The sequence below is a fragment of the Solea solea genome, chromosome 11, assembly GCF_958295425.1.
Source record: "Solea solea chromosome 11, fSolSol10.1, whole genome shotgun sequence".
In the NCBI taxonomy this organism is placed as follows: Eukaryota; Metazoa; Chordata; class Actinopteri; order Pleuronectiformes; family Soleidae; genus Solea; species Solea solea.
This window is the reverse complement of record NC_081144.1, coordinates 25,831,751-25,859,535: the sequence shown is the minus strand read 5'-3', so window position 1 is coordinate 25,859,535 and position 27,785 is coordinate 25,831,751. Positions and strand designations below refer to the sequence as shown.

The 27,785-nt window shown below is 42.4% G+C and overlaps 2 protein-coding genes across 3 annotated transcripts; both read left to right on the top strand.

The window, feature by feature from the left end:
• Nucleotides 1–1,253: 1,253 nt before the first annotated feature.
• LOC131468356 (cytochrome P450 3A40-like) lies at nt 1,254–8,118 on the top strand. Its single transcript, XM_058642481.1, has 13 exons — nt 1,254–1,395; nt 2,169–2,262; nt 2,356–2,408; nt 3,638–3,737; nt 3,817–3,930; nt 4,029–4,117; nt 4,206–4,354; nt 5,268–5,395; nt 5,473–5,551; nt 6,113–6,273; nt 6,359–6,585; nt 7,244–7,406; nt 7,492–8,118. The coding sequence occupies exons 1-13, from the start codon at nt 1,325–1,327 to the stop codon at nt 7,567–7,569; spliced, it is 1,506 nt and encodes a 501-aa protein (XP_058498464.1). The 5' UTR covers nt 1,254–1,324; the 3' UTR covers nt 7,570–8,118.
• Nucleotides 8,119–8,270: 152 nt separating this feature from the next.
• LOC131468355 (CTTNBP2 N-terminal-like protein) lies at nt 8,271–27,496 on the top strand. 2 transcript variants are annotated; one of them, XM_058642480.1, is made up of 5 exons: nt 8,271–9,330; nt 11,421–11,528; nt 21,425–21,679; nt 21,968–22,075; nt 23,449–27,496. In XM_058642480.1, exons 2-5 carry the CDS (start codon nt 11,430–11,432, stop codon nt 24,673–24,675), a joined length of 1,689 nt encoding a protein of 562 aa, XP_058498463.1. In that variant the 5' UTR covers nt 8,271–9,330; nt 11,421–11,429; the 3' UTR covers nt 24,676–27,496. The 2 variants fall into 2 exon arrangements, with proteins under 2 accessions (XP_058498463.1, XP_058498462.1); XM_058642479.1 differs by lacking the exon at nt 8,271–9,330 and adding an exon at nt 9,351–9,446.
• The last annotated feature ends 289 nt before the right edge of the window (nt 27,497–27,785 follow it).

The window sequence follows — 27,785 nt, the reverse complement described above, 5'->3', positions numbered from 1 at the left end:
ACTGCAGTGACCTGTGTGACAGATTCTATCCAAAAATAGCCATCGATGAAGATAACGAGAGAATACACAGTATCTGAAAACAAATTAAAATAAAGAATTACAATAAAACTACCAATGAAACTACCAACTACCACCAAGTGAAAAAGCTTTAATCAAAAATGACATCAAAGAAATTCCTAAAAATGTTTTCTCAAACATGTCAAACTATTTACATCAGACATATTTGAAAAAAAAGATCTAAGCTTTCAAATATTTCGTTATAAAATGTAACATCACAAACTGTATAATAAAACATCAAAAGGTTTCACAGCATTATATCGGAAATGGTAAAAAGACGAATATCAAGACTTTACATCATAGTCAGTTAAAAATAGAATTGAAAAATAATTTAATAAAAATATAAACTGCACATTACAAATTCTATTTTAAAACTTTCATTGCAGAAATTTAACCCGGGTTAATTCAATTTAACCCGGGTCTTCTCGCCTTGCAGCGAGAAGACCCGGGTTCAAGCCCCGGTTGGAACAAGGGCCTTTCTGCATGGAGTTTGCATGTTCTCCCCATGTGAGCGTGGGTTCTCTCCGGGTTCTCCGGCTTCCTCCCACAGTCCAAAAACATGCAATGTGGGGATAGGTAAATTGGACACTCTAAATTGACCATAGGAGTGAGTGTGAGAGTGAATGGTTGTTTGTCTCTATCTGTGTGTGGCCCTGCGATGGTCTGGCGAACTGTCCAGGGTGTACCCCGCCTATCACCCGATGTAGCTGAGATTGGCACAGCACCCCCCGCGACCCTCTGGCAGAGGATTAAGCGGTAGATGATGACTCACTGACTAAGGTATTGGAAAACAAAAAAATATAATTTTTAAAAATGGTTCACCAGAAATAGAAAATAAATAAAAATGTAAAAACTGCACATTGAAAACATGAAAGCTTTATGGCAGGAATTGAAAAATGAAATAAAAATGTAAACTGTACAACAGACATTTCAAAAATAAAAAATATAGTCAGAAATAATCAGCAAAAACGTACTACAATTACAAAATAATGGAGATTAAAATAAAATGTTCTCTGCCCTGCTATAATATGAAGTTATTAGTTTCATTGTTAATATCCCTTTAATAATTCCGGTCCAGAGACTAAAATGGATGATGTCACTTTGTCTAGTGCAGGTAAAGGTCATGTGACAGTGAAGCGTCATGTGTTGCATAACATGTTTTTATTCTTCTCTGGCTCCTCCCCCTTCCTCTTCTTCCTCTGCACGTAACTTTAACTGCAGCTCAGTCAGCTAACGTGATTGACAGCAGTGGACAGGAGCGGAGACGATGGCGTTACTCCCGGACTTTTCCATCGAGACGTGGACTTTAATCGTGTTTCTCGTTGGCCTCATCTTAGCGTAAGTGGTTTGTTCTAAAGTTTCCGCCAACAACAGGAGCAGAAAATAAGTAAATATAATAAGATAGAATGAAATAAAAAGGAGATGAAGTGAGTTTGTCAGTTATCATGTAGTTAAATAACTGTTCATGGTGTCGTGTTAATGTAACTTTTTGAAGGCACATCTAAAGGTTTAATGCAGCGCTGCAACTACAGCGGTCAATTATTCTATAGTGACGATTATTCACTGTTATGGAAGATTCTGAGATTAACGTCACAATTCTGAGAATAAAAAGTCAGAATTGTAAAAGAAAATCAGAATTCTGACTTAAATTTTTGAGGAAAAAAAACTCACAATTTTGACTTTAATCTCAATTGCGACCTAAGTCTTACAATTCCGGGAAAAAAAACTTGTGAATTGTGAATCTATTTCCATAAACACTAGTATAAACTAGTATTTTTTTTTTTTTTTTTTTTTTTTAGTATAGACACATTACAAGTATATAATAAGTATTGAACAATAATAATAGAAGGGCAGGGGGGATTGTTGAGAGGGTGTAGCAGGTGAAGGAGAGAAAAGGAGATCATGTTTCACTCCCACACCAAGTCCGATGGTGATTTAGATTCTATTGCATTGTGTACACACCCAGTGTGAGCGTAAAGGAATAGCTGGGCTTTTTTTTTTTCCATTTTTGGATTAATCTGTGTGTTACAAATACAGTAGGTGACTGCGGCACAGTAGAAAAATGGTTAACTTTCTTGGCAACATTTTCTAATACTGCTTTTAATCTCTAGATATGGATATGCTCCGTATGGCCATTTCAAGAATCTAGGCATCCAAGGACCCAAGCCTCTGCCCTTCATTGGGACATTTCTGGGCTACACCAAGGTGAGACTCATTTGCCCCGATTATCATCTCAGTGAATGATGATGGCTTTCACAATTCATTGTCTCTGACACTTGTGTCACTTCATTTTCTCAGGGCGTCCAATACTATGATATGGAGAACTTTCAGAAGTACGGCAGGATGTGGGGGTGAGTGTAGAGTATTAGTTGATAAAGAATGTATCAGACAACCATCCAACCATCAAACAAATCATCCAGCCAACCATTCAACCAACATATCAATCAACACTCCACCAACCAGCCTGACAGACCAACCAACAAACTAACCTGCCAATAAACAATCCAACCAACCAATCAACGATTCACCAACCAGCCAAATAACCCAACTAACCAACCTGCCAATAAACCTTCCAACAAACAAATTAACCATTCAACCAACCTACTCAACATATCTAACCAACCAACCAAGCAATCAACTGATCAAAACTCCACCATCCAGCCAAACAACACAACACAACCCAACCAACCAACCAACACATCAATACTGGCCAATAAACCATCAAACAAACCCACTACTTATCCAACCAACCTAAATAACCATCCAACCAACACCCCACTAACCAAGTAACCAAATAACCAATCAATAAACATAACATTAATCGATCTACCCACCGATTCATTGAAATCACCCATAATAACTCACCTGTCTCGGCCGTGGGTACAGCAGGTGGGATCAGCTCGACTCACTTCCATTGATTTAAAAAAACTTGCGATTTCAAAAAAATATTATATTTATTTTATGATTCAAAAACTGAACAAAGCTGTCTCCAAAATCAAGGACATACTACTGGGAAACGAATAAACCATTTTAAGCAATGAGTGAACTTAATAAAGCGGTCGAAAGACTTTTTTCAACCACCGCCTCTTTCCCTTGACATTTTGCTTTACCTGACAAACACACACCTGGCCTTTTAATACCTGGGCGGTGTGCAAAGCCCGCACACGGACCCCTCCCAGGTAGCAAAAACAAAGCAGTCTTAGCATAGACAATATTATACAATAAGCTAAATAAACTATTCTTAATTTAGCTTTCATTTCAAAATGCTTTTCTTAAATAATAAACAAGTCAAACATCTTTTGAAACAGAAAATCAATCGCCTCTGGTGAACGGCTGCAACATCACCTGACCCACCAACCAACAACAAACCATCTATCCATCCAAACAAATTAAGCCCACCACCCCAACTAACTCAACTAACCTAGTAACCAACCAAATAACCAACAAACTAACCCATCCAACCAAATAAACCAACTGGTTCTCCAATCCACCATATTCAGCCAACCCAAGTACCCAATCAACCAACCAACTTTTTAAACAAACACATGTAAATGAGTTGAACAGTCTGATGCATTTCCAGGCTGTATGACGGTCGAATGCCTCTCCTGGCTGTGATGGACACCAGTATGATCAAAACCATCCTGGTGAAGGAGTGTTATTCTGTCTTCACCAACAGACGGGTAAGAAATAAAAAGGTTAGTGTCTTATGACCAAAGAACTCCTTGAAATGACGGCATGGTCCTCCATGGGTGTGTGCAGGATTTGGGCCTGAATGGACCTTTACGTGACGCTGTGTCAATCACAGAGGACGAGAAATGGAAGAGGATTCGCAGTGTGCTCTCTCCGTCATTCACCAGTGGCCGACTGAAAGAGGTCAAAAACCCCTGTGTGATTTTTCTTTCACTCTTGTTGTGGTTACTAGTTGCTACCTGTGTGCAAATAGTAAACTATTTAATGTCCTCATGATTCAGATGTACACAATCATGTTGAAGCACTCGGATAACATGATGAGGAGTCTTCACAAGACAGTGGACAGTGATGATGTCATAGAGGTGAAAGAGTGAGTAGAGCTCTTTGTAGTACTGTTTTTTCCTTATCTTAGTCATTAATTATCAGTTTTGAATTCTTGGTTTGCCATTTTTTTGCAGAGTATTTGGACCTTATAGTATGGATGTTGTGACCAGCACTGCTTTCAGCGTGGACATCGATTCCATCGATCATCCGAATGATCCTTTTGTGACAAACATTAAGAAAATGGTCAAATTCCAATTTCTGAATCCTTTGTTATTGCTTATCAGTAAGTGAAACTTTAAATAGACCATTCAGGTATTTTTAAGCGTGGTTGTTTGAGCTACTGACACAAACTCCTGCATCCAGTTGGAAAGGGCTGTGTTGCTTTGTAAGTTGCTTATTCTTTTGCACCAGATTCCATAGAGGATATTGCAGTTTTTAGTGCTTGTGGACTCAGGAGCTGGTGGTCTACTACTGCCATGTTTAGTAGATTTGTGTTACTCACGTTAATCCAAAACAAAGTATTTAAAAATTAAGACATATGAACTTATTGATGGAAGCAGCAGTGGATCGACATCTCCTGTAATATTAAATCGCTGATTTTCTGTATGGACTTTGGTGCTGGAAGTGTACGGTTGTCAAAGTGACACACATTTCGGTTTCCTTTTACAAAAGACTGTCTAAGGGCGAGATGAGTTCAAGGGGCAGGGAGTGCACACAGCATAGGCAGCACTGTCATGGTACAGTTCGGTATGGTACAGTATGGTAAGGTTTGATTGGTAAAGCCCTGGGTCAGGCTTGTGTTTCAGCTGAGAACAGTACTTTTACTTGGTAGGCGGGGTGTGGGCTGTGCCGATGGCCGCATAACATCACGTCATACTGTTGCGACAACATGGGATATTTACACAGATCACAAGGGAGTGACACTTTTCTGTCGCCCAATCAGCTGACCGTAGGTTGAGCTTGACTGTACTGTACCATTTTACTCTGGTACATCAAGGGAAGTGTAGCAAAGAATGGAGAAGTTGGGAGCTGGTTATTTTGGTACTACTCCTAAAATGAACACAAACAAATTTCATACATACTGTAACCAACCGTTCAACTTGGTTTAAGTATTGGTAACTCTTGCAACCACCATGTCCATTTTGTCATCTTGATGTCTGGATTTACTTGATGTTTTCACTTATTTTACATTTCAGTTCTGTTTCCATTCTTGAGCCCACTTCTTGAGAAGATGGATGTGTCATTTTTCCCCGCTGAGACACTTAAATTCTTCTACAGCTTTCTGAAAATAGTCAAATCAGATCGGAAAAAGGACGACCACAAGGTAAATTAGGACATTTGTTGTAGTATTTTTGTTAGTATCATGTCTCTTAAACAACAATTTCTGTTTTTCTCGGACAGAATCGAGTGGACTTCATGCAGTTGATGGTTGACTCTCAAAATGCAGAAGACAACGCAAACGACCAAAGTTCCCAAAAAGGTAGTGCAAGAAAACATAGTTCTAATTGTTGGTTGCTCGCATCACTTTAAACAGGTGTCCATGATCCTTTTGTCCACAACATGAGCATGTCTCCAACTGGACAGCAAACTGTCCTGCTCGACTTTAGTGCATACACAGACCTGGAAAGTAGGACTCAGGCCTGAAATGTCATCTCTGGTACTTACAGATGTTATAAGTTACAAGTGTGGAGTTTGCATGTTCTCAAGTGTACCTGAGTTCTCTCCAGGAACTCTAGCTTCCTCCCACAGTCCAAAAACATGTAGACTGGGGAGTGTGAGAGTCATTGTTAGTCTCTGCGATGGACTGGTCACCTGTCCAGGGTGTCCCATGCCTGTCAGGTGAGACTGGCTCTAGCTCTCCCCATAACTTTCAAGTGGAGGATAAAGTGGAAGAAAATGGATGGATGAATGTCAGATGTGAACTGACTGTTGGAGGTCAAATCAGAATCAGAATCAGTCGTCAGAGTAGCCAAGACATGTTGAGTATTTCCACACCACAGTTCCTACCTACTCCAAATGACACCCTGTGTTTGTGTTGCAGGGCTGACTGATGATGAAATCCTTGCTCAGGCCATGATATTCATCTTTGCTGGTTTCGAAACCACCAGCAGCACACTCAGCTTTTTATCCTATTGCCTGGCAACCAACCCTGACACCCAGAGGACCTTGCAAGAGGAGATTGACGAAACCTTCCCAAATAAGGTAACTAGAGTTTTCATTTAAATTTATCCACATCCAATGCTGTGCCGTCAACGAATAACTGCTTTAAAAATCCTCCTTAATGTAGGCGCAGCCAACCTACGAAAGCCTGATGCAGATGGAGTACCTGGACATGGCTGTGAATGAGTCAATGAGGCTTTACCCTATTGCTGGTCGCTTGGAGAGAATGACAAAGACATCTGTTGAAGTGAACGGCGTGACCATACCTAAGGGAACCATCATCATGGTACCAATTTACGTTCTCCACCGTGACCCTGCCTTGTGGCCCGAGCCTGAGGTCTTCAAGCCTGAAAGGTACTATACTAAATAATGGCAGATTTTACTGGGGATGTCTCGAAAGCACTCATTTGTGTCCAAAACTGTCCCCAAAATCACAACCTTGACTTGTTACTGATAAACAATATCATACCTTCTCGGCAGCCGGCTTACTAAGGGCACCAGTGTGTGCAGTTCGGACAGTGGAGGTGTTTGACTTGCAGTCTTGACTTAAGCCCGGCCCAAGCGTGGGAGACCACAGACACAACAAACTTTGTCACCGATTTTAATCCTGAGAAAGCACAGAGCAGACGATCCATTGAAGACGCAGCACCACACACTCGGGTGGAGATTCCAGGGATTTTGGATCTCAAGGAAAGTGAACGTGATTTAACGTGACTTCAGAATATAAACAGACATGGAGGCAGACTGTTTTGTGCTGAGATGGGCTCCGATCGAGCAAATCCTCATATTACAGGACAATTTGGCCAGATAATCTCCACAAATCAGCCTAAAATCGTCAAACACACAATTGTGGGAAGGGCCAGATCGGGACCGTAATCTGGTGTGGGGCAGCACGTTTGGATAACTTTTTATTCTCAGTGATTTTGGACTGGTACAGACTGTATTGATCAGTTTATCCCCAGATTCTCCCACAAACTACTCACAAATTTAAAATCTGTTTTTCTCTTTTTAGGTTTAGCAAAGAGAACAAAGACAACATTGATCCTTACGCCTTCCTCCCCTTTGGATCCGGCCCGAGGAACTGTATTGGCTTGCGATTTGCTATGCTGATGATGAAGCTCGCTGTTGTGAAGGTCCTTCAGGACTTTAGCTTTGAGACCTGCAGGGAGACACAGGTGAGTCGATGAGACGATAGGATAAAAGTGGATTAGAACTTGGATCAGATTTGAACTCTTTTGTGACACTTTCTTGTTTTTCTAGATTCCAATGGAGCTTGGAACCGACGGGTTTACTTCACCCAAGGTCCCCATTAAACTGAAGCTGGTGCCCAGAGGATAAACGCTGTCCATTCTCCTCCAGTTTGTTCTCTGTAACCTGAACAATATGATTCTGGTTCAATTGATTTTAATCTTAAACTCGAATTATGCAATGCAATGATGTAATCACTTTTTTTGCCCCCCAAAGCAAAAGAATGGTCTAACTCATTCGTCTGTGAAGTTGAAGAAAACGAGAGTAAATGAGACATTACGCTGACAATACTGATCAATAAGTAGGTTACCTAGTCCAGCTTTTACGTGCCAGTTTATGCTGCTTTGAGGTTCTCTTACAAAATAAAGTAGTCTCTACTAAGTGCATTAACAAACAGCTCATTTAATCAAAATGCAGTCCCTTAGCTCGATGCTGATTGAGTCATGCTTCAGTGCTGAAATCTACATACATGTACCAAACTAACACTAAACTAACTTTGTGTCGTTCTGATTTACTGACTTGACTGTTTTGTTTTACTGTATCAGACAACAGAATGTACTATGATGCTATGTTGTGAGAGCTCCACGACTCTGCCCATTACCCGTGTACTGCACTATTACAACGCACTATATTTTCTCAGGATGTGTCTCTTGGACGTTTGTTCTCTCTTGCTGGGATAAAAGTGTGTCACTGTAAAGGTGCTATATGTAAGACTGAGACAGAACAGGCCAAGAACACAACCTCAATCCCATGAACGGAATTTCACATCTGTGAATTAGTTTGTTTTTGTGTGACGATAAAGCTCCAGCAGCTGACGTCTCACAACCAAAGTAACTGAGGTGCCACTGTAGACGTATAAAGTAGACCTATGGTTCTCAAACTGGTACGTGTACAAATGTGGTCATATAATGAACAAGCAATAACCAATAACATGATCTGAGTCACATTATATTGACAGGTAAACATGGTTATTAGGTTCTGTAACATTTACACAGAAAAATGATGGAATTTTAACAAAAACAATTTTGATAATTAGGTTTGAGTGTTTCTTTTAAAGAATTAAAACAAGTTAATGTGATTTTTTTTCAGTTTCTTAAATGTGAATATTTTCTGGGGTTTTTGCTCCATAAAACTATATATAATTTAACTGAATCATTTTGGTTTGTGGACAAAAACAAAACAGTTTGTGAACAGGTTAAACGATAATTTGAAAATAATCATTAGTATTGTTCCATAGATGGACAATTCTACAATTCTACACCATAATCTGAAAGTCAGTCTATATTAATAATTATTGCAATTAAAAGTCAGATGTCTAAGTTTTGCTCCTGAGTGAAGGTTGGTTTTAAAAATCTTAACTTTACTATACTTTACATGTCTAAGGTAAAACATGTATGCGTTCAATTCAGTTTTGTTTTATTTATATTGTGATGCTGTCGTGTGACCAGTAGGGGGAGACAAACTCGCGTGAGACAATACTGTAGCGCGTTCTGTGTGTGTGTGTGTGTGTGTGTGAGGGGGGGGGGTTAACCGGTCTGACGATTTTTTTTTACAAATTCACGCGTCATTTGTACACTTTCTCTTTTCAAACCTCTGAAAAAAATCACAACTATAGTTCAAAATGTCCCGTAAAAACCTTAAAAACGGTTGGAGCAGAAAGAAACAAAGAGATTTCCGGGTTGTTCGTAGCCACAACCCTTCAGTGAAACTCCGGCCGGTCATTGGTCGGACAGATGCAGAGCGCCTCTCTGATTGGCTGCGGGCCCCGTCAGTCAACTCTGTTGTTTCCCAGCGGCAGGAGGAGGAGCAGTGACTGTGACAGTGGACGGAGCTGATTCACGCTGCGCTGTGGTGAGTGTGTGTCTGTGTGTGTCTGTGTGTGTCTGTGTGTGTGTCTGTGTGTGTGATGAGCCACTGTTTTATGGATAAACACAACAATTAACCACAGCGGAGAAGAGCGTATGAAGGTACGTGTTCACCTCCGTGAGCCGCGGCTCATATTTAACCGCCATTTTGTCTTGTTTTTGTTCGAAATCTAAACTCCTTAAACCTCTGTGTGCGATTATCTCACACGAGCTCCTGCCGTTGTCTGCTTCTAGGAACTTTACCGGGATTAAACCTGGTGGTAAACGTAAAAAACACACCAAATAAATAAAAATAATAACAATCTGTAAAGATGTAATATTGATCAATGAATGTGTGTGTGTTGAGATCAGTCTAATGGCTGTACGGTATTGATTTCTCCATCATCACTCCAGCTAATCTATAACCATGATCAATCATTTTTATTGTGTTCCACACTTAACAATTGACCTTTAATGTGTTTTTGAATGGAAAACAGTGTTTGAGACAAAGGAGCAGCAGAAGCAGGTGCCTGCTGTGTGTGTTTAAGTTTGATTATTTAAACGTTTATTAAAACAGAAAAAAGTCTTATTGAGATTAGAAATCTCTGTGTATTCCAGATTACCTGAGAGAAAAGATGCTCATGTTTACACTAAAGCCACAATTACAAATTCAGGTCAATTACTAAATGAACCATTAAGTAAGTAAGTACTGCTTCTGATTTCAGCCAAATTATGCCGTAATCAGATTGTTTTGTATAAATTGTATAAATTGAGTTTTCACAGCAGGTTGCATATCATATCTCTTGTTAGAAGATTCTCGTCTTGTTGATTGTTTATTTCATGTCTGTTGATTGTTGATTGTTTATTTATGTTTATTTATGTAACTGCCTGTTTTGCACCGTGGGTCTGCGAGGACTGCAATTTCATCTGTGCTGTATGTCGTACATATAGTGCATTTGACAAATAAAACTACTTGACTTGACTTGATCAGAGACTCTGTAAAATGGAAGAATATGAATAAAATATTCTAACAGCAACTCATGCAAACATCACATTCCGAATAAGGCCAGTTGTGGGATTATTGGTAAATGTAAGTGTCGCAGATTGACTTTGTTATAATGAACGTTACATTCTGGTCACCTGACACCACGTGGGCTGCACAGTGGGATTCAGGGATTTGCTCCTGGGAGACAATTCCCATGGTGTGGGCATCCCTGGAATGTTGGAATGATTTTCCACGGACACTAATTTACAAATATCAGGTGACACACACACACACACACAGTGAGTGAGTTTGCACCGGCAGCCCCTTTAAAGACAATCTAATATTGAAGTTTGTGTGGTTGTTGGAAATGGAAACTTAACCCTGGAATTCTTGTTAAGTCACCCATTCACACTGCATTCATTGCTTTGCTTTGCTGTGAATGTGCGGCGAGCCTCGGAATGTTCTGGGGAGTTTCTGGGGAGACTTGTTGTTGGCTTTGGAAAAGGAGAGGAGAGGTTTGTTGAGCCAAGATGAAAATCAAGATGAGGAAAGTTCAAAACTAGCCTCAACACCTCTGGAACCCGTACGTCAAAGGTTTTTTAGTCCATGATTGCTTAAAAAAGTCTGTGATTTTTAGGTGAAGGTGGGAATTGTTGAGTTTGCCGAGTTTGAAATCACAACAATGACAACTGCCGTGGCACTAAAGTCACAGAGAAGCTCTCGCCATGCTGGTGGCTCCAGTTTTATCAGAGTTTTGATTTTGAAGGATGATTTCAGATCTCCGCCGAGCACGGCTGATGTCACCGGACACAGACATGCCGCCATCAGATCACACTCACACTTTGCAGTGGACCTTGAACTGAATTGGCCAGGCAACTGTCCCCAGTTGCTCAGCAACTTAGCATGCAGATATGCTAATTACTTCCTGTTTATAACAGAGTGAGAGTGCAGATGGGACTCATCCTCTATCAGTTCTGTGCCACTCACTGAAAAGCCATAAACCACTTACCCAGCGCACAGACGGAGTCACGTTTCGTCCTGATTGCATTTGTTTCTTTTGATATGTGGTGTCATATTTTGATGTGTGCTTGTGTTTCTGCGTCTGCCTTCAGGAGGAGAAGATGAATGTGGAGGCTCTGAGCAGAGCGGAGCTGCTGACTCTCCTCACTATCCTGGAGGGAGAGCTGGAGGCCCAGGATGTGGTCATACACGCCCTGAGGGTGAGTTACAACCTGCAGACACTGGCGTTTTCCTGGTGGACTTTGGCTGTCTATCGTACCTGAATGGTGGTTGAGCAGGTTAATAATCAAAAGTGGATAAATCATTTGAGTCCAGCGGAATACAGTCATCAGTCACCAGGCTGTCTCCACTGAAGATTTAGTTTTTTAACATCTGTTAACGACAGCGCTGACGCCACTGGCTCGGCCTGTTACTTGTTTTTATCTGACATTCAGAAATGTTCAAATTAGGCAAGAGAGTTTAACCCTTCTCTCGTCGCAGACAGGACTTGGCATGCGTACTTGTCATTACCATAACAAGACCGTTTCCGTTATCTAGAAAATTCAAAAAGTAATTGAAAGCAACTGCCAGATATGTAAAGTGAAAGTTAGCGTGGAAAACGGAGCAGAACCATAAAATATAATAAATCCAGGGAGCCTGATTATCTTGATGCTTATAAGATCGTTAAAGCAGAACTTTGCAAGATTTTCACCCTTATTTAACAGCTTCGGAGTCATTGGCCCTTTCTCAATATCCGTACTTGTGTGTTCTCTCGTACTTGTGAAACGTCATCAGTCTCAGTCCAAGTGTTCTGGCTCTGCTCGTTTTACCCAGCATGCATTGGGTGGTGACTTGAGCGTACTTGGGAAAGCCATGTATCCCAGAATGCATTTGGGCGGAACATAGCAGCAGAGAATACAAATATAAACCTGAAATAAATATTTTTTTCTGTATGCTGAACAAAGTTTTAAGATCATTTGAGTCATTTAGAATTCAAACATGTGGTTTGTGGATTAACATATGACGTATTTATAGTTTGGTAGCGACGTTGTCAGAGGTGATAAGCTCCGCCTCTGCAGACGCTCGCGCTCAGAGTGTCCAGCAGAGGGCAGCGTTACCTCGGCCTGTTCTCATGAAATAATGTCGTTGCTGTCATTAGATGCTTGGTGTGATCCATAGATTTGTTGTTGACGTGTTATTTTGTCTTTAATGGAAAAGTTTTGACCTGACAGTTTGAAAGTTTGTATGTTATTAATGTTTTATTTATTTTAACTTTGAATTTTAGATTTATATTAAAGTCGCACGGTCATTGTATCTGTATTTAAATATAATATATGTTTATATGTACATGTATATTTTAACCCTCCTGCTTCCTCCATATCCCACAGCCAGGGAGAACAGTGTCATTCTGAACCAAGCGGGTCAAACTGACCCACACAGGGCAGCAGGAGGGTTTTAATAAAAATAAATTAATGTAAATATTTAAAACGTGAAAATAATAACAATATATCTGCATTTATTAAAAGTATTTCATATGTTCATTTATCAACACTGTAGGTGGCGCTAATGAGGCTTAAGCACTTGCCGCCGCCCACCATTCAAACAGTTTCACAAGGAAGTAGCTGCTGTACTCTGTACTTGGCGAGTGTGTACTCCAAGCGTACTTCGACTGTACGTACTTCCCAAGTATGCAAGTACATACTTGTGTACTTGAATATTGAGAAAGGGCCATTGTGATGGTTAACTGTCTTGTTGTGGGCAGATTGGGGGCTGTCTTTACTGCCCCCTACTGTCTGTTAGTGGAAAACCAGCCTTGCAAGATCAGGGCCCTCAGGATTCAATAGGTCTTATGAACTCTCAGGTCACACGTGAAGCACAAATTAGCTCTTTTTCCTTGTTCTTCTTTAAGTTATTTTTAATGGTCGTCGCTTGTGTTTTTTCATGTCCAGTCGATTGTGTGTGTTCTGGCCGAATTTTCAAAACAACAACATATGAATTGACTCCGCTCTGAATTTGGGAGTTAGTTTTGTAATTGTGTGACTTTTGAAATGGCTGTTTTTAGACGTTGTGAAAGGAAACTCTGGCAGTCCCACACACATTAACGTCCCCCTCTGTCTCTGCAAAACATTCTGACGTCTTTCGGTCAAATTATGACTAATTTTTCATTTGTTTTTATTGTTATTGCTGAATACCAGGATTCTTTAGAAAAATGTAAGTTATCTTTTGTAGTTTTTTTTGTGCTAATCCGTCATCGAGTGGACAATCGCGACACCACAGCATCTGAGAAGCAGTGCGTGGAAGTAACAAACTGTTAGCTTAGCTTTTAGCTGGAACCGAGTGAGACGTGCAAACCGACAAGAGATCAACCTCAAGTGGCTAATAAATAATATCAATACGTTTGTGTGCGTGTGTGTGTGCAGGTGGTGCAAATATCTGACTTATATTCATCCACACCAGACCAACACCCACTCACACCTATGGATAATTGTTTTATCTTCTACAGTCATTAGAAATGATAAATAATTGAAAAATCCCTGAAGTAATGCAGAGTTAATCCTTCCTTCCTTCTGTGAAGACTTGCTTAGACAATAAAATGAACCTGTCGTTGCATTACACCCCCAAAAAGAATGTCAGCAAACAGGGAGGGGCTGTGTCAACAGGAAAACGAGGAAACGGAGCTAAATAGAGACAATAGCACAGGCACGTCTGGTTCCCCTCGTCTTTTATAATACTGCAGACGCAACATTATTCCCGGTCAGACCAGTCTTTGGTCAAACCCAGACCTAATCTGTGTTTGGATCCAGTTCAGGCACATTGATCGTCATGCTGGGTGTATCTCAAATGTGTCTTAATGTGGGAAAGTGTTTTCTTCATGGCTGTAGGAGACGGTCTCTTTCAAAGCAGTCAAATGTTGGACCCAGGTATGACCAAGAATGTTTGTAGGTACCTGAAGAGTTTAATAGTTTAACAGATTATGGGTCATTATAAATTATAAATCCATTTGAACTTGATTATAGCTTTAAGGGTTTTTCTAGCTGTAAGGAAAAAAAACGGTACCAGTAAAGAGCCTTGAGGGATACCCCACTCAAAATAAATCGTTCTGTTGGTTCTGTCTGAAATCCTCTGCGGTATCTGAGTCTTTTTTGTTTTTCCTCTTTTTGCCTCTGGCAGGTTTTTGAACTCGCGACCGCAGCAGCGGATGAATCTATGTTTGAATGCTTGACTCATTGTGCGGTCGAGGGTATGATGAGGACAAGGAGCAACCGTGAGTGCTTTGTTCTCACAATCAGGCCTTCCCAGTGAATGCATGTAGACAGCAAGTGAGGCTGTAATCATGAGATAATTTCAGTGTCAGGGCCTGAGGAGGAGCCTCGGTCTTACCACACAAGCTCAGATGGCAGCCGTCCAGATCTGACGCATGCAGGGTTTGACCTGAAATCCACACACAGTCATTCCCTGAGGACAGCCATCTTGTTGTATTTCTGCCTTTACTCTTTCCCTGTTTTCCTCCCTCGTCCTCTATTCCGCTCATGCATCCACATTACAGGGGGTCTTTCATGTCTGACCATGACCCACGTCTGATCTGCCCGCTCACGCTGGTGGTCTCCCTCGTGGACCACTTAGAGGCTGAGGTCTGTGCTGTGGAGAGGATGTGCAGTTTTGTAGGCTCAAATCACTCACTTCCCTTTTGCCCACTGGGGCCCTGTACAGTGTGTGTGTGTGTGGATGTTTGGCCACAGATTAGTAATGTGTGCGATATTGAGCTCTGTATCGTCTGTGCATTCATGTGTTTGTGTAGCTCGTCGCTGCCTCGCGTCTTCTAGGGTCACATGTCGGCTAACCTGGCATATCACCAGAGTCAGGAAAGCCTCTGCTCCTGACAGCCATCAAATGTGAAGAAGAAAAACCAAAAAACACAGCGCCACATACAGGCCTGGTGTCGTCGCTTTGAGCCGTTTCATTTGTGTGAAGAAATCTGTGGGGGAAGCATGTCATTCATATCTGTCAGTCATCGGGTTTCAGCTCTTTTTCAATAGAGTTTGTTCATTTTTGGTAAATTACCATCCTTTAGGTGCAGGTGGCGCCCGGCCGCTCTCCAATCAACAGGAGTTTTGCAAGTGGAAAATGGTTCAGTCCACAAAGTGTTCTTTCTTTTGTCTCCCACAAGTGTTTTTTTCTAAGAATCTATCCACTGAGGATAACGGCACAAAAAAGGATTGCATTTTCAAGAAATCCCCATCTTTAAGTAATGTAAACTCAATTTAAATTCAGCCACAGGAGGTCCCATTTAAGATGACCTCTCATCAGGTCAGGGTGGATGTCACGGTGCATGCTTGTGTACGATGGGGATATCGATGAGCAGCATGCAAAGTTCTGATCCAGAATGTCTTCTGAAGACATCTGAAGAAGACATGCAGAAGTGTGAACTCTGTCTGTTTCACTGTGGAATGTTGAAAATAAATGAGCCTGTTGTTGCTCGGGACGACGGCACAACAATAGGTTGTAATTCAACAGTAACCACAGAGAATTTGGAACGGTATCAGGCCGCGATGGCGTCACCATCTCGACTTGTCTCTACAGATTCTCACTGTTTCTGCTTCCACTTCATCACCAAGGACACAGATTAGCAGTTTTACTTGAGGGAAAATTCCTGCGAACACGACACCAGGAACCGGTCGTGCATTCCGACAGGAGCGATTGTCTCTATCTGTACAGGAACTGCGGGGTATTATTATCTGTGTCCTGTCGAGCATAAATGAAGCTTAAATCAAGCTGGTGACAGACATGAAAATAGACCCTTAAATACTTAATGAAGGAGCTCAGGAGCTCTCAACTGAACTGAGAACTTGGAAACTCCATGGACAAACTCTCAGAATGATCAAAGACGTTCACTCGGCTGTTTGTGTGTGTGTGTGTGTGTGTGTGTCAGCTGTTTATATACCCAGGCCTCAGGTCTGCTCGTCGTCGTGCTCCAGCAGGACTGTTGTGTTTTGCGGGTGATGATGATGTTTGTGCAGGCTGACGTGTTTTTCCCTCTGTAAACAACCGGAGCCGAGTGTTTCTGCTGAGATAAGATTGTACGTAATTCTGAATCACGGCCCAAATTTGGGATTGTTGCTGAGATTAGAAAAAAAAGCCCTAAAAGTGAGATGCATACTTATTTGAAGTGGTTCCATCACCTGAGGGAGTAAAGCTCTCTGCTGACCTGAATACACTCACATGACATCAGCATACCTGCACACACACACACACACACACACACACACACACACACACACACACACCCTGCCCCTCAGCCTAACTTCAGGTGTTTGACAGACAGTAGATCAGGGGGTGATGATAAACCCCGCCCTTCTCCTCTCTTTGCTGCACATAAACAGGTGGAGCGTGAGTGAAGAGGCAGACTGAGATAAGAAAATCTTATTTTAACCCCCATTCAAAGCATAAATGTGCTCTAACTCAGTGTTTCCCAAACCTTCGACATGGCACGCCAATGAATTTAGACCTGAATTGTGACGAGAAGAAGAAATGGGAAGAAATCTGCAACTCCTAATATCTTTTTAATTGGTACTTGGAGATGATTTGGTAATTACTCCTTTTTTTAATAAAGTGATTATGAGAAAGCCGAGAAAAACGTCACTCGATGTAGTCTAAAAATATACAGATAGTTTTCATAACCACTATGGCCCAGCCTTACAGAAATATTGATTATATTTATATTGTGATAAACTGTAAATAGTGAACGTGTTTAGATTTTCACCTAATGCAACTTCAGGTTCAAGCCCTCGTTAGATTGAATGAGTTTAAAGCTCTACACTGTAACTTTAATGTGATGATGATGATGCTGCTGTAAAAGAGTTGTTTTATCTCAATGGGACCAACCTGGTTAAATAAAGGTTAAAAAAACATCAATATCAAATGGTATGAAAATACGTCCGGCTCTACGTGACAAAACCCTAGAGAAGTGTGGAGCCACAGAAGATTCAACACGTTTTAAAAGAGCAGAGAATAAATCAAAGTTTGGAAAGAGAAGTGAATTCTGTCCTCCACACGTTTAACTCACTCAAACACTGTCATCAGCAACACACGGCTGTACAGTCGCTGCTGAATGACTTTGGACATTATTATCATTGTTATTATTGTTATTATTATTGTAATAAGTGGGACGTGGCTGTGCGAAGAAAGAGTCAAAAATGTAAGAGATTTAAATCGTGTTGAGGAAGGAAGGCGATGGAGATTCTGCTCCACAGCTAATATTAGCTCTTTATTCTGCATTGTCCTGTGTAAACGACCAGTGTTATCGCCCCACACGGCTGCTGATCTTTATTTATCACTGACCTGACGGCATTATTTCAGATTCATTACATTCATTTAGAGAGATTTCACTTTCCATACCAATGTTTGCTTGGTTATCAAGTCTCAGTTTTGGGGTTTAGTGTTCAAGTCTGGTAGTGAAGGTTCTGTTTTCATGTGGAAAAGCAGTGACTTTTCTGCCTGAGCGCTCCTCCCCCTCCCACTCCCCCTTCCCCTCCTCCCCCTCCACCACTATTTTCTATGTAGCAGGCAAATAGTCTCTCTCTCTAAGTATAAATAGCAGTGAAGGGTGTCGTCGATTGCAGCGCAGATACCAGTCACCACCATAAAGAATGTTGCCGTCACAGTCGATCTCAAAACAACGTTTCTACTTCAGATGTAAAAGAATAACTCAGGAAATCAGGAATTGGTGATTGGTTGATTGTGTTGCCTTCACTGTCGGAGAGGATGACTTTGAATGTTGGGCTAAAACATCGTATCTTCATCGTCCCGTTCATTTTCTCGTTGGAGATTGATGGCAAGCGTCCTCACAGACTCGCTCTTCCATGTTTTCCTGACTGATGACTCGAGCAATGAAGAATAATGAATCCAAATTTGATCAAAATCCCAACAGTATACTGCAATTTTCAAATGGCAGGAGGCACAGTATTTGTTCAAACGTGTTTCCAATCTCATTTTAAATGATTGTCTTTCAGCCCCACTATTGACTCTATACTGCCCCCATTATTTCCGGTGGTACTGCTGACGTTGGTGGGTCATTGTGAACTCTCCTGCGACATACGATAAACACCAAGTACGGGCGAAAGACTCCGTCTGTCTCCGTGCGTAGAATATAAATGAGACGCCGTTCATCCCAGTCTCGTCGTTGTGAGAAAACACTTAAACCACAGCAGCACTGGTCTCAGATCTGCATCAGTATCAGTGACAGAAACAGTCAGAGAGGAAATCCCAGCCAGTCACAGAAAAGTGTTGTTTTTCAAACCGGCACAAAAATGTGTTGATGTGTGTCAGTAATTGTCTTGTTCCAGGCTGATGTTGTACTGATATTTGAGCTCCTCTCCGCTCACACAGGCCCTGATTGTGCCTCGAGGCTGCAGGTAACTGACTGACAGACAACGTTTCCAGGTGAAAAGCATCAGGTTGTCTTTCACACCTCATTACAGCCGTGGGAATGCAGGCTGTTGAAGGAGGCCACGAAAACCCGGGGAGGAATTCTGACTGCAAATTCACCAGAAATCAAACTCGTGAAAGAGTGAAAAGTCTTTCTAGTGTCGCTCTTGCCTGGATGAGGCTGCGGCACAGAGGGTTCGGTTGTTACGCTCGCTCTGTCATGAAGGGAAGCACAGTCTGTCATTATGATCACAAAGCAGACTGTCAGCGGGGACACGAGAGAAAAACTGCTTCAGTCTATTACAGAGACTGTTACAGAGACATTTCCTGTGTGGAAATTCAAGTTTAAAAGCTGTTCCTGTGCCATATAAGTCCATAGAAAGAAATCCACACTTTGAGCTGCTGCCTCGTTTAGTTTGTGTCACTCACATTCAAACAAATGTTACACACAGAAGTCACACAATAACACATTTAGATTTGCTGATCACAACAACACAACACAACACAACACACACACACACACAGACAGAGAGAGTGAAGATGTTCTCACAGATGGAACAATGATGTTGTCAGAAATCACAGACCAGCCCTTTAAACCAGTATATGTCTGTGTGTGTGCGTGTGTGTGTGTGTGTGTGATTAATATTTCATGGCCCAGTCCTTCACCCCCTTGCTTCTCAGGGGAAGAGTTAACATCTGCCCCTGGTGGGGGGGAGGCAACCGTACCTCACCTCTTTGTGTTTGGGTTGAGAGGAAAGACCATCTGCTTGTGCTCACACTGACAATAACATCATCACACACACACACACACACACACACACACACACACACACACACAAACACGGTCATATAAGTCCCTGATTTTATTAGAGTTTTATCAGAGAGAAGTTAGCTTTCCCTAGTACATAATGTGTATATGTATGTGTACATATATGTATGTATATATATATATATATATATATCAGAGAGAAGTTATATAGAAGAGAGAAGTTATATATATATATCAGAGAGAAGTTTTTTATATATATATATATATATATATATATATATATATATATATGTGTATATACAGTCGTGGCTGAAAGTGTTGGTACCCCTGGATTTTTTTCCAGAAAATGCACCATTTTTCTCAGAAAATGAATGCCATTTACACATTTTGTTGTACACATGTTTATTTCCTTTGTGTGCATTGGATTAACACAAAAAGAGAGGGGGAAAAAAAACAAACAAAATGAATATAATTACAAGCAAAACTCAAAAAATGGGCCGGACCAAATTATTGGCACCCTCAATTTAATATTTGGTTGCACACCCTTTGGAAAAAATAACAGAACTCAATCTCTCCCTATAACCATCAACAAGCTTCTTGCACCTCTCAACTGGAATTTTGGACCACTCTTCTTTTGCAAACTGCTCCAGTTCGCTCATATTTGAAGGGTGCCTTCTCCCAACAGCAATTTTAAGTTCCCTCCACAGATTTTCAATGGGATTAAGATCCGGACCCATTGCTGGCCACTTTAGAACCCTCCAGCGCTTTGTTTTCATCCATTTCTGTGTGCTTTTAGAGGTATGTTTGGGGTCATTGTCCTGCTGGAAGACCCATGACCTAGGACTCAAACTCAGCTTTCTGACACTGGGCCTGACGTTGCGACCCAAAATCCCTTGGTAATCTTCAGATTTCATGATGCCTTGCACACAGTCAAGGCACCCAGTGCCAGAGGCAGCAAAACAAGCCCAAAACATCTTTGAATCTCCACCATATTTGACTGTAGGTATAGTGTTCTTTTCTTTGTAAGCCTCAGTAAACAGTAGAATGATGTGTTTTACCAAAAAGCTCTACCTTGGTCTCATCATTTTCCCAGAAGGATTTTGGCTTCATTATGTTTGAAAGTTGTTCGGGCTGCTTATCCACCATTCGGACTATCCTGCGTTGCAACCTTACATTGATTTTTCTCTTTCGTCCACGTCCAGGGAGATTTGCTACAGTGCCATGGGTTTTTAACTTCTTGATTATGTTGCGCACCGTGGATAAAGGAACACCAGATTGTTGATATTTCTCCACAATTCTGGTTCTCAAGTCCTCAGACAGCTCTCTTCCCCTCTTTCTGTTCTCCATGTTTAGTGTGGCACACACAGACACACAATGCAGAGATTGACTCAATGTCTCTCCTTTTTATCTGGTTTCAGGTGTGATTTTTATATTGCCTACACCTGTTACTTGCCACAGGTGAGGTTAAACGAGGATCACATGCTTGAAACAAAGTATTTACCCACAATTTTGAAAATAATATTTGTGTCCGGCCCATTTTTGGAGTTTTGTGTGGAATTTTGTCAAATTCATATATTTTTCTCTGCTTTTTTGTATTTCTTCAGTACAGACAAAGGAAATAAACATGTGTATAACACAACATGCGTAATTGCAATAATTTTCTGGGAGAAATAAAAAAAAAATCAGGGGTGCCAACACTTTCAGCCATGACTGTATATGTACATATATATATACATATATATATACATATATGTATATATACATATATATGTATATATATATATATATATATATATATATATATATATGCTATATATACATATATATACGTATATGTATATATATGTGTATATATATATATATGCTATATATACATATATAGATATATGATCTGTATGGTGTGTGTGTGTGTGTGTCCTTCAGGCTCAGCACAGAGACTCCTTCGTCCAGGAACGTTATGGCCACTACGACCTCAGCGACCCCTTCCTAGCGCTGCAGCGGGACAGCGAGGCGGAGGAGCGCCAGAGCACGGTGGATCAGTGCGGCTCCGGTCGCCCGCAGAGCCGGGCGGCGGGTCCGAACCCTCTGGCCGTCCTCAAGCTGGTCATGGCTCACTGCAAGAGGATGCAGGAGAGGATGCTGGGACAGCTGGCTGCTTCCGAGAGCAGACACAGGCGGGTAAGAGGAGGCGGAGTCTGCTGTTATAGTCTCAGCTGACATAGAGTGAAAGGCGGAGTCACGTCCTGGACAGATAACCAGTCCTGAGTTATTCAATGAAGTAAATAAAGAAGTGTGAACATATCAGGATGAATGATGTTAGGCGGTCGTCGCTGTGAATCCACACGCCCCCGCTCTAGTGCTGTATACACAAACAGGCTCCCTCAGTCAGGTGTGAAGGTTTTCAGATGACGGTGGAGGAGTCTGTGAGTTTCCTGTCAGCCGTGACGACGTCTGTGTCCTTCACAGGTGATCGCTGACCTGGAGGAGGAGAGGCGGCGCTGCGTCCAGGACTCGGCGCAGAGCGACCACTTCGCCGCCATGATGCGGACAGAGAGAGACACGCTGCTGCAGCAGGTGTGTGGAAATAAACTGGACGTATTTGTGCTCTAACGGCTGGTGAAAGTGGCACTCACTCTCTCTTCCTCCCTCTGCTCCTCCTCTTCCTCTGCGTTCAGGCAATGCACAGCACCGCTCTGAAATGTGGGAGGATTACTCTCCCTGAAACATGACATATGTTCACCACTTTATCTCACTGGAAACTGACGTTTGTAAGCCACTCACTCTCCCACACACACACACTCACTCACACTCACTCACTCTCCCACACCAAAGTCCATAGAGAAAACAGTGATTTTAACATCACACACACACACACACACTGCTGTCTCCATCACTAAGTTCTAAAGTATGATTTTGTCACTGTTTGAAAACCTTCAGTCTGATTTATTTAAGTGACACAAAGTGACCACACGAGGCAGCAGAGGAGCAGCAGCTAAAATTACTGGTTTTCTCTCTGGACTTTAGTGTGGGAGAGTGAGTGTGTGTGTGTGTGTGTGTGTGTGTGTGTGTGGAAAGTGAGTGAGTGCTTTACAAATCTCAGTTTCCTGTTGGACGAGAGAAAGTTACAAACATGTTCTTTAAATGTCACAGACTTAAGTTGTTAATGTTGTGTTGCCTCGTGTCTCTGATGGCAGCCTCTGAGACTGTGTGTGTGTCAGTGCATCACACACACACAGGCACATGTGCCGCTCTGGAGGAAACAGAGGAGGAAAAGGCCATTGTTTGGTCGTCCAGCAGCCGCGGGGCTTTATGGCCTCAGGAAACACAATATAATGGATGTCCACGCCTTACGCACACACACGCACACACACACACACACACACACACACACTCACACACACACACACACACAATCCCTGCTGTACACACTCTGCTTTAGGGTCTTATGTAAGAGAAAGGCTTCCTGAGTGTCTCCTTCTCGTCCTCTGAGTTTCCAGCCCACGTTTTTTTTGTATTAATCATTTACATTAGTTGTCTGACTCCTCCCACTTCCTTCTATTGTTCATCAGCGCGGTGAAACAGCAGAGTCAGCGGCCGATGACCTCACTGTGGCCCCAACTCTCTGTAAACATGAGCTCACGTTCACTTTATCAAACACAACAAATGTGCATTAATAATACTTTTTACATTTTTACCGTTTTCTTTCTATTGTTATTTTATTTGATTATTTGATTGTTTTTCTCCTTCAGTCTGTGACTGTTGGAGTGATTTACTTACATGTTTTATCAAGTTTCAGTGACACAGCAGCACTAGAGTATCATGAATGTTTGAATACAAAGACAAGTTCGTTTAGGTGTGTTTCTCAGTCTGTCGCTCTTCTGCCACCTTGTGGTCAACTTTGGAAGCACGTTCCTTGACTCCTGTATTCCTCTCCTGCTTCTCTCTAGTTGGAGGCGGAGCGTGCGGCCGTGCGGCGGCTGGAGGAGGAGCAGGAGCAGCACATGACCAAGGTGGAGGAGTCGTTGTCGCAGCAGCAGCAGCTCTCCTCCGCTCTGACCCTGGAGCTCCAGAGGACCAGCGGTCAGGCCGAGGAGGAGGCGCAGAGGGTCTCCCAGCTCCGCGCTCTGCTCCAGGAGGAGAACGTGGAGCTGGAGAAGCTCCGGGAGGTTCTGGAGGACGAGAGGAGCAGAGCGGCTCAGCTGGAGGCGCGAACGGAGGCTCAGCTGGCCGAGTTTGACGCGGAACGGCAGCGGATGAAAGCCAGGATCTGCAAAGAGGAGGAGAGGAGCAGGGAGCTGGAGAGGCAGGTGGAGGAGCTGAGGAAGAGGTTGTCTGAACCTGAGGGAGGAAAAGAAGAGGTGAAGGTGACGTCCACCTCTGTGCAGACGGTTCCTGACGGGAAAACCTCTCCCAGATCCACGTCTTTATCCAAGGTCAACGGTCACAGAGAGAGCGAGTGGTCGCAGGGAGCAGAGAACGGCGCGGTGTTCGACAGCGGTGGAGGAGGAGCTTTGCATTCCCCACTTCACCCTCACCCTCGCTCCCCCTCCAGCACGGCCTCCTCTTCCCTCTCCTCCTCCCCCATTTCCTCCCCCGTCCTTGCCAAGCGCCTGAGCAGCCCGGGCTTCCATCAGTCCTCATACCAGGCCGGAGTCAACCAGAGATTCCAAGCGGCGCGGCACAAGTTTCAGAGCCAGGCGGAGCTGGAGCAGCAGCAGCATGGCGGCCCCCTCTCCCCCAGAGACCTCTCCCCCACCACCGCCTTCGCTCCTCCCCCACCAGAGCACAACACGGCCAAACAGCTGGCCCGCAACACCGTCACTCAGGTTCTGTCCCGCTTCACCTGCCAGCAGGCCGGAGTCAAGCTGGCGCCGATCAGCAGCTCTCCCTTCGGTACAGACTACCGCAGTCTCGCAGCGACCCCTCCTGGAGGGAGGTCGCCGTCTTTGGGGCCGCTGTCTCCGGGCGTCCGCTCCCCGCTCAGTCCCCGCTCAGACAGGACCCACCCCCCTCCTCCTCCCACCGCCCCCAAGAAGCCAGGAATGAGTCCAACCCCGGGTTCCCCGAGTCACTCCGCTCGCACCAGCCTCTTCCCGGAGCTGACGGGAAACTGCGGACACGGCAGCCAGGAGGGGGCCAAGGAACCGGACCTGGTTCTGTCTTCCAGCAGCTAACGGCTGAAACGCATCTGTCTTCAGGACTTTAAAAACAAACATGCCACACTACAGGAAGGAGGCGGGGCCAGGAAGGCGACGCGACAACAAGAGGACAATCGGAGAATCTTTAACAAATAAAGAAGAAAGGAGCTAAAAATGCTGCTTATGCATTTTAATTTTTGTCTTTGTGTGATCCCGGGACTCTGACCAGGATCAAACCCAGACTACAAAACATCGTCTTTCACACAGAAATGAGTGAAACCGTTTCTCGTCACAGAAGGAAACGACTCCGGCGTCTCTTCCTGTCTCTTCACACGCTAACGAAAAGTCCTGTTGTTTGATTTCAGTCCAAATATGTGGGATCAGCAGGGGGCAGTAGTGTGTAGAAATATGGATGAAACTAAAGCACAACATGGATGATGTGATAGAAAGAGTCAATTTAACACCAACTCTTATTTGGACAGGATGGAACCAGGATTTGTGTCAAATTGAACACATTTAGCGTTAAAATAAAGAGTTGAACAGAAAGTGTTAAATTGACTCTTTTTGTCTTAAGACTGTTTTACGAGAAAAAAAAACTTTAACGCTGTTAGATTTACTGTGGAGACGCGAGGACGACCTCAACAACGTCTCCTGCACCCAATGCCGATTTAAACGCCATAAAACTAGCGTGAAAATCCACAGATGGAACAAGGGCGGACTCGTGCGACTGCACCGCGGAGATAAAGTCCCGCTCTGTTCCACCACTACCTCAACACCACAAGTGGAAAGGATTAAAAACTCGCCCGTCTTTTTAATAGTTGTGAATTTGAAATTCTAGAATTTATTTATCTCGGTTATTTTACACTTTAACCTTCTTTTATATGAATTGTTGACTTTTCTTAGGTTCTTTTAAAGGGATAGTGGATGTTTTGTTTTTTTAAGTGAGTTCACTGCTTGGTGTTAAACAAAGATTTAAACACTATTAAAGACCAGAGGCTAACACTGATATTAATTATCTTATTATTTAACACGTTAAACTCATAGAAATCACTACTTTAAGCCCGTATTTCTTAAATAACCTCAGAAACGTGAATATAAAGGAACTAATCAGGCAACGTCACCCCTGAACCCCTGAGACAATGGTATCTTCCGTCATTACTATCACATGTGCGAGTGAAGACTCTGTTTCTAACTGAAAAGTTAAAAAACGTCGCACGCGGCAGAGTTAGCACCGACAGCAGCTGACTTTAGCGGAGCGGCTCCTTCTGAAAATGAGTCCTACAGAGACAAGGCAACAACCGAGCCTCGCGCTCCCAGGTACATTTTATATTTTTGTACACACAACTTCTGTATTGGCTGTTTATGCTGACTAGCCAAGTAAGCTAACAAGCATCGCCCTGTGACATTAGCTTCTCACTGGGGCCAACAGAGACAAGGAAAGAACTTAGCATTCCAGGCTATGCTAACACATGAGTGACACCCTCATTAATGCTATGTGTGCACATTTTATGTTTTTGTACACAGAACCTCTCACATTAGCTGTCATTAGCACAGTAAGCTAGCAGGCGTGGCCTTTTACAGCAGAAGTTAGCGCGGTTTCTACTGAAGTTAAGCTCGTTTACAGGTTTTTTTTCTTTGACGTGATGTTTGTACATTTTTGACAAATTTATGGCAGACACTGAAAGTCCTTAGCATTTTAAAAATGCCTGGCTAAACACGTGTACAAAGGATTGTGGGTAAAACCTTGTTGGAAACCTAGTTTGAGTTTAAGGAAAAACCTCACGTGTCAGTCCCTTAAGTACACTTAAAAAACAACTTTAATGCTTATACTGCCAGATGTGTTGGAATAAAAAACTGTAGCTAGAAGGGCAAAAAAAATAGATTTAAAGGTTCAGTGTGTCAAATTAATGTATGTCGGAGAAACTGCGTAGCCTTCACTTAGCATCAAAACTCGAGGGATGTTTACGGTGCGTTCCTTTTTTTAGTCGGAACTAGGAATTTCCGAGGTCGTGGGGCCGTTCCTTACCTGCGACGTGGGATTCTAAGATGGCTGCCACGCGTAGCAACGCTGTTTCGTGTGCGTGAAACGCCACGTAGAGCGCTGGTATCGTGGTGAACTTGCGTATTTGTCGTACATAAAAAGTTTACATACGTCAATCTAACGCCGTCTTTAAGAAAAATCCCGTCTGACGCTCGAGTCGTGTTCGGCGTGAACACAGCATAACTTTCCGACTTCTGATGTAAATGAAACCCGCAGCATTAGTTTGTCCATTGTGGGCTTTTGTAAAAAAAAACATGGTGGTTCAAAATCAGGTGATAAGTATAATTCTGTTGTTTTCAATTTCCACTATGATTTCACCTTAAATTTAAAACACTGGACTTTTAGTTATTTATTTCTTATGCAGCTTTTGTGGCTGTAAAATCTGTTAATTAACTTAAATGAAAACAACCACATGCATGTTCTTTTTCTTTTCTTATTTTTCTTTTGTCGACTCATCGTGAAAACACTGAATCCTTTGCACTACGTTGACTGTAAACACACTGTATGTTTAAAAAGCTTAAATTTCACACAATTTATTCAGGGAAGATTTGTTTCTGCTTCACTCAAACCCCAGGTTTGAATCCTGCTACTGTAAACGTCCAACAGTTTGACGTCGTCTTGTCCTATCAAATGTTAAAAAAACAAAAAAAAAACATTTTATTTTATTTTCTATCTTAAAAAAAAAAAAAGTAAAAGAATTCATGGAAATCGAACGATGCCAGTTTAAATCTGTAAATCTGTATTTTATAGTAAATCTGCATATCATGAACACCTGTGACACCTAGTGGCATTTTGAATAAATGACTTTTGCCTTCATGATTAATCTGTCTTAACCATTTTTTTTATTCTTGGAACTTGAATTTGCTGCCAACATTCACTTGGATTCAATCATGAGATGACCAGAGTCCTGGTTTTCACCACTGTTGATGTAATATCACATTAGTATGGAATTATGACTTTTTATCTGGGCGGAAAATGGGCTTCCATACATTAGCTACTAAATTAGCTGCAAAATTAAGGAGTAATTGCATAAACATGGCAGGACCAATATTCATATCAAGGTTCTTTTTTTAAGCAACTTCCTGTTTGCAGTTTTTTAAACAAA

Coding starts and splice junctions, on each gene's coding strand:
- LOC131468356 (XM_058642481.1), top strand. CDS start 1,325: ATGGCGTTACTCCCGGACTTTTCCATCGAGACGTGGACTTTAATCGTG. Junction 3,931..4,028: donor CCAGTGGCCGACTGAAAGAG/GTCAAAAACCCC, acceptor CTCATGATTCAG/ATGTACACAATCATGTTGAA. Junction 6,274..6,358: donor ACGAAACCTTCCCAAATAAG/GTAACTAGAGTT, acceptor TCCTTAATGTAG/GCGCAGCCAACCTACGAAAG.
- LOC131468355 (XM_058642479.1), top strand. Junction 21,680..21,967: donor CCGAGAGCAGACACAGGCGG/GTAAGAGGAGGC, acceptor TGTCCTTCACAG/GTGATCGCTGACCTGGAGGA. Junction 22,076..23,448: donor GAGACACGCTGCTGCAGCAG/GTGTGTGGAAAT, acceptor GCTTCTCTCTAG/TTGGAGGCGGAGCGTGCGGC.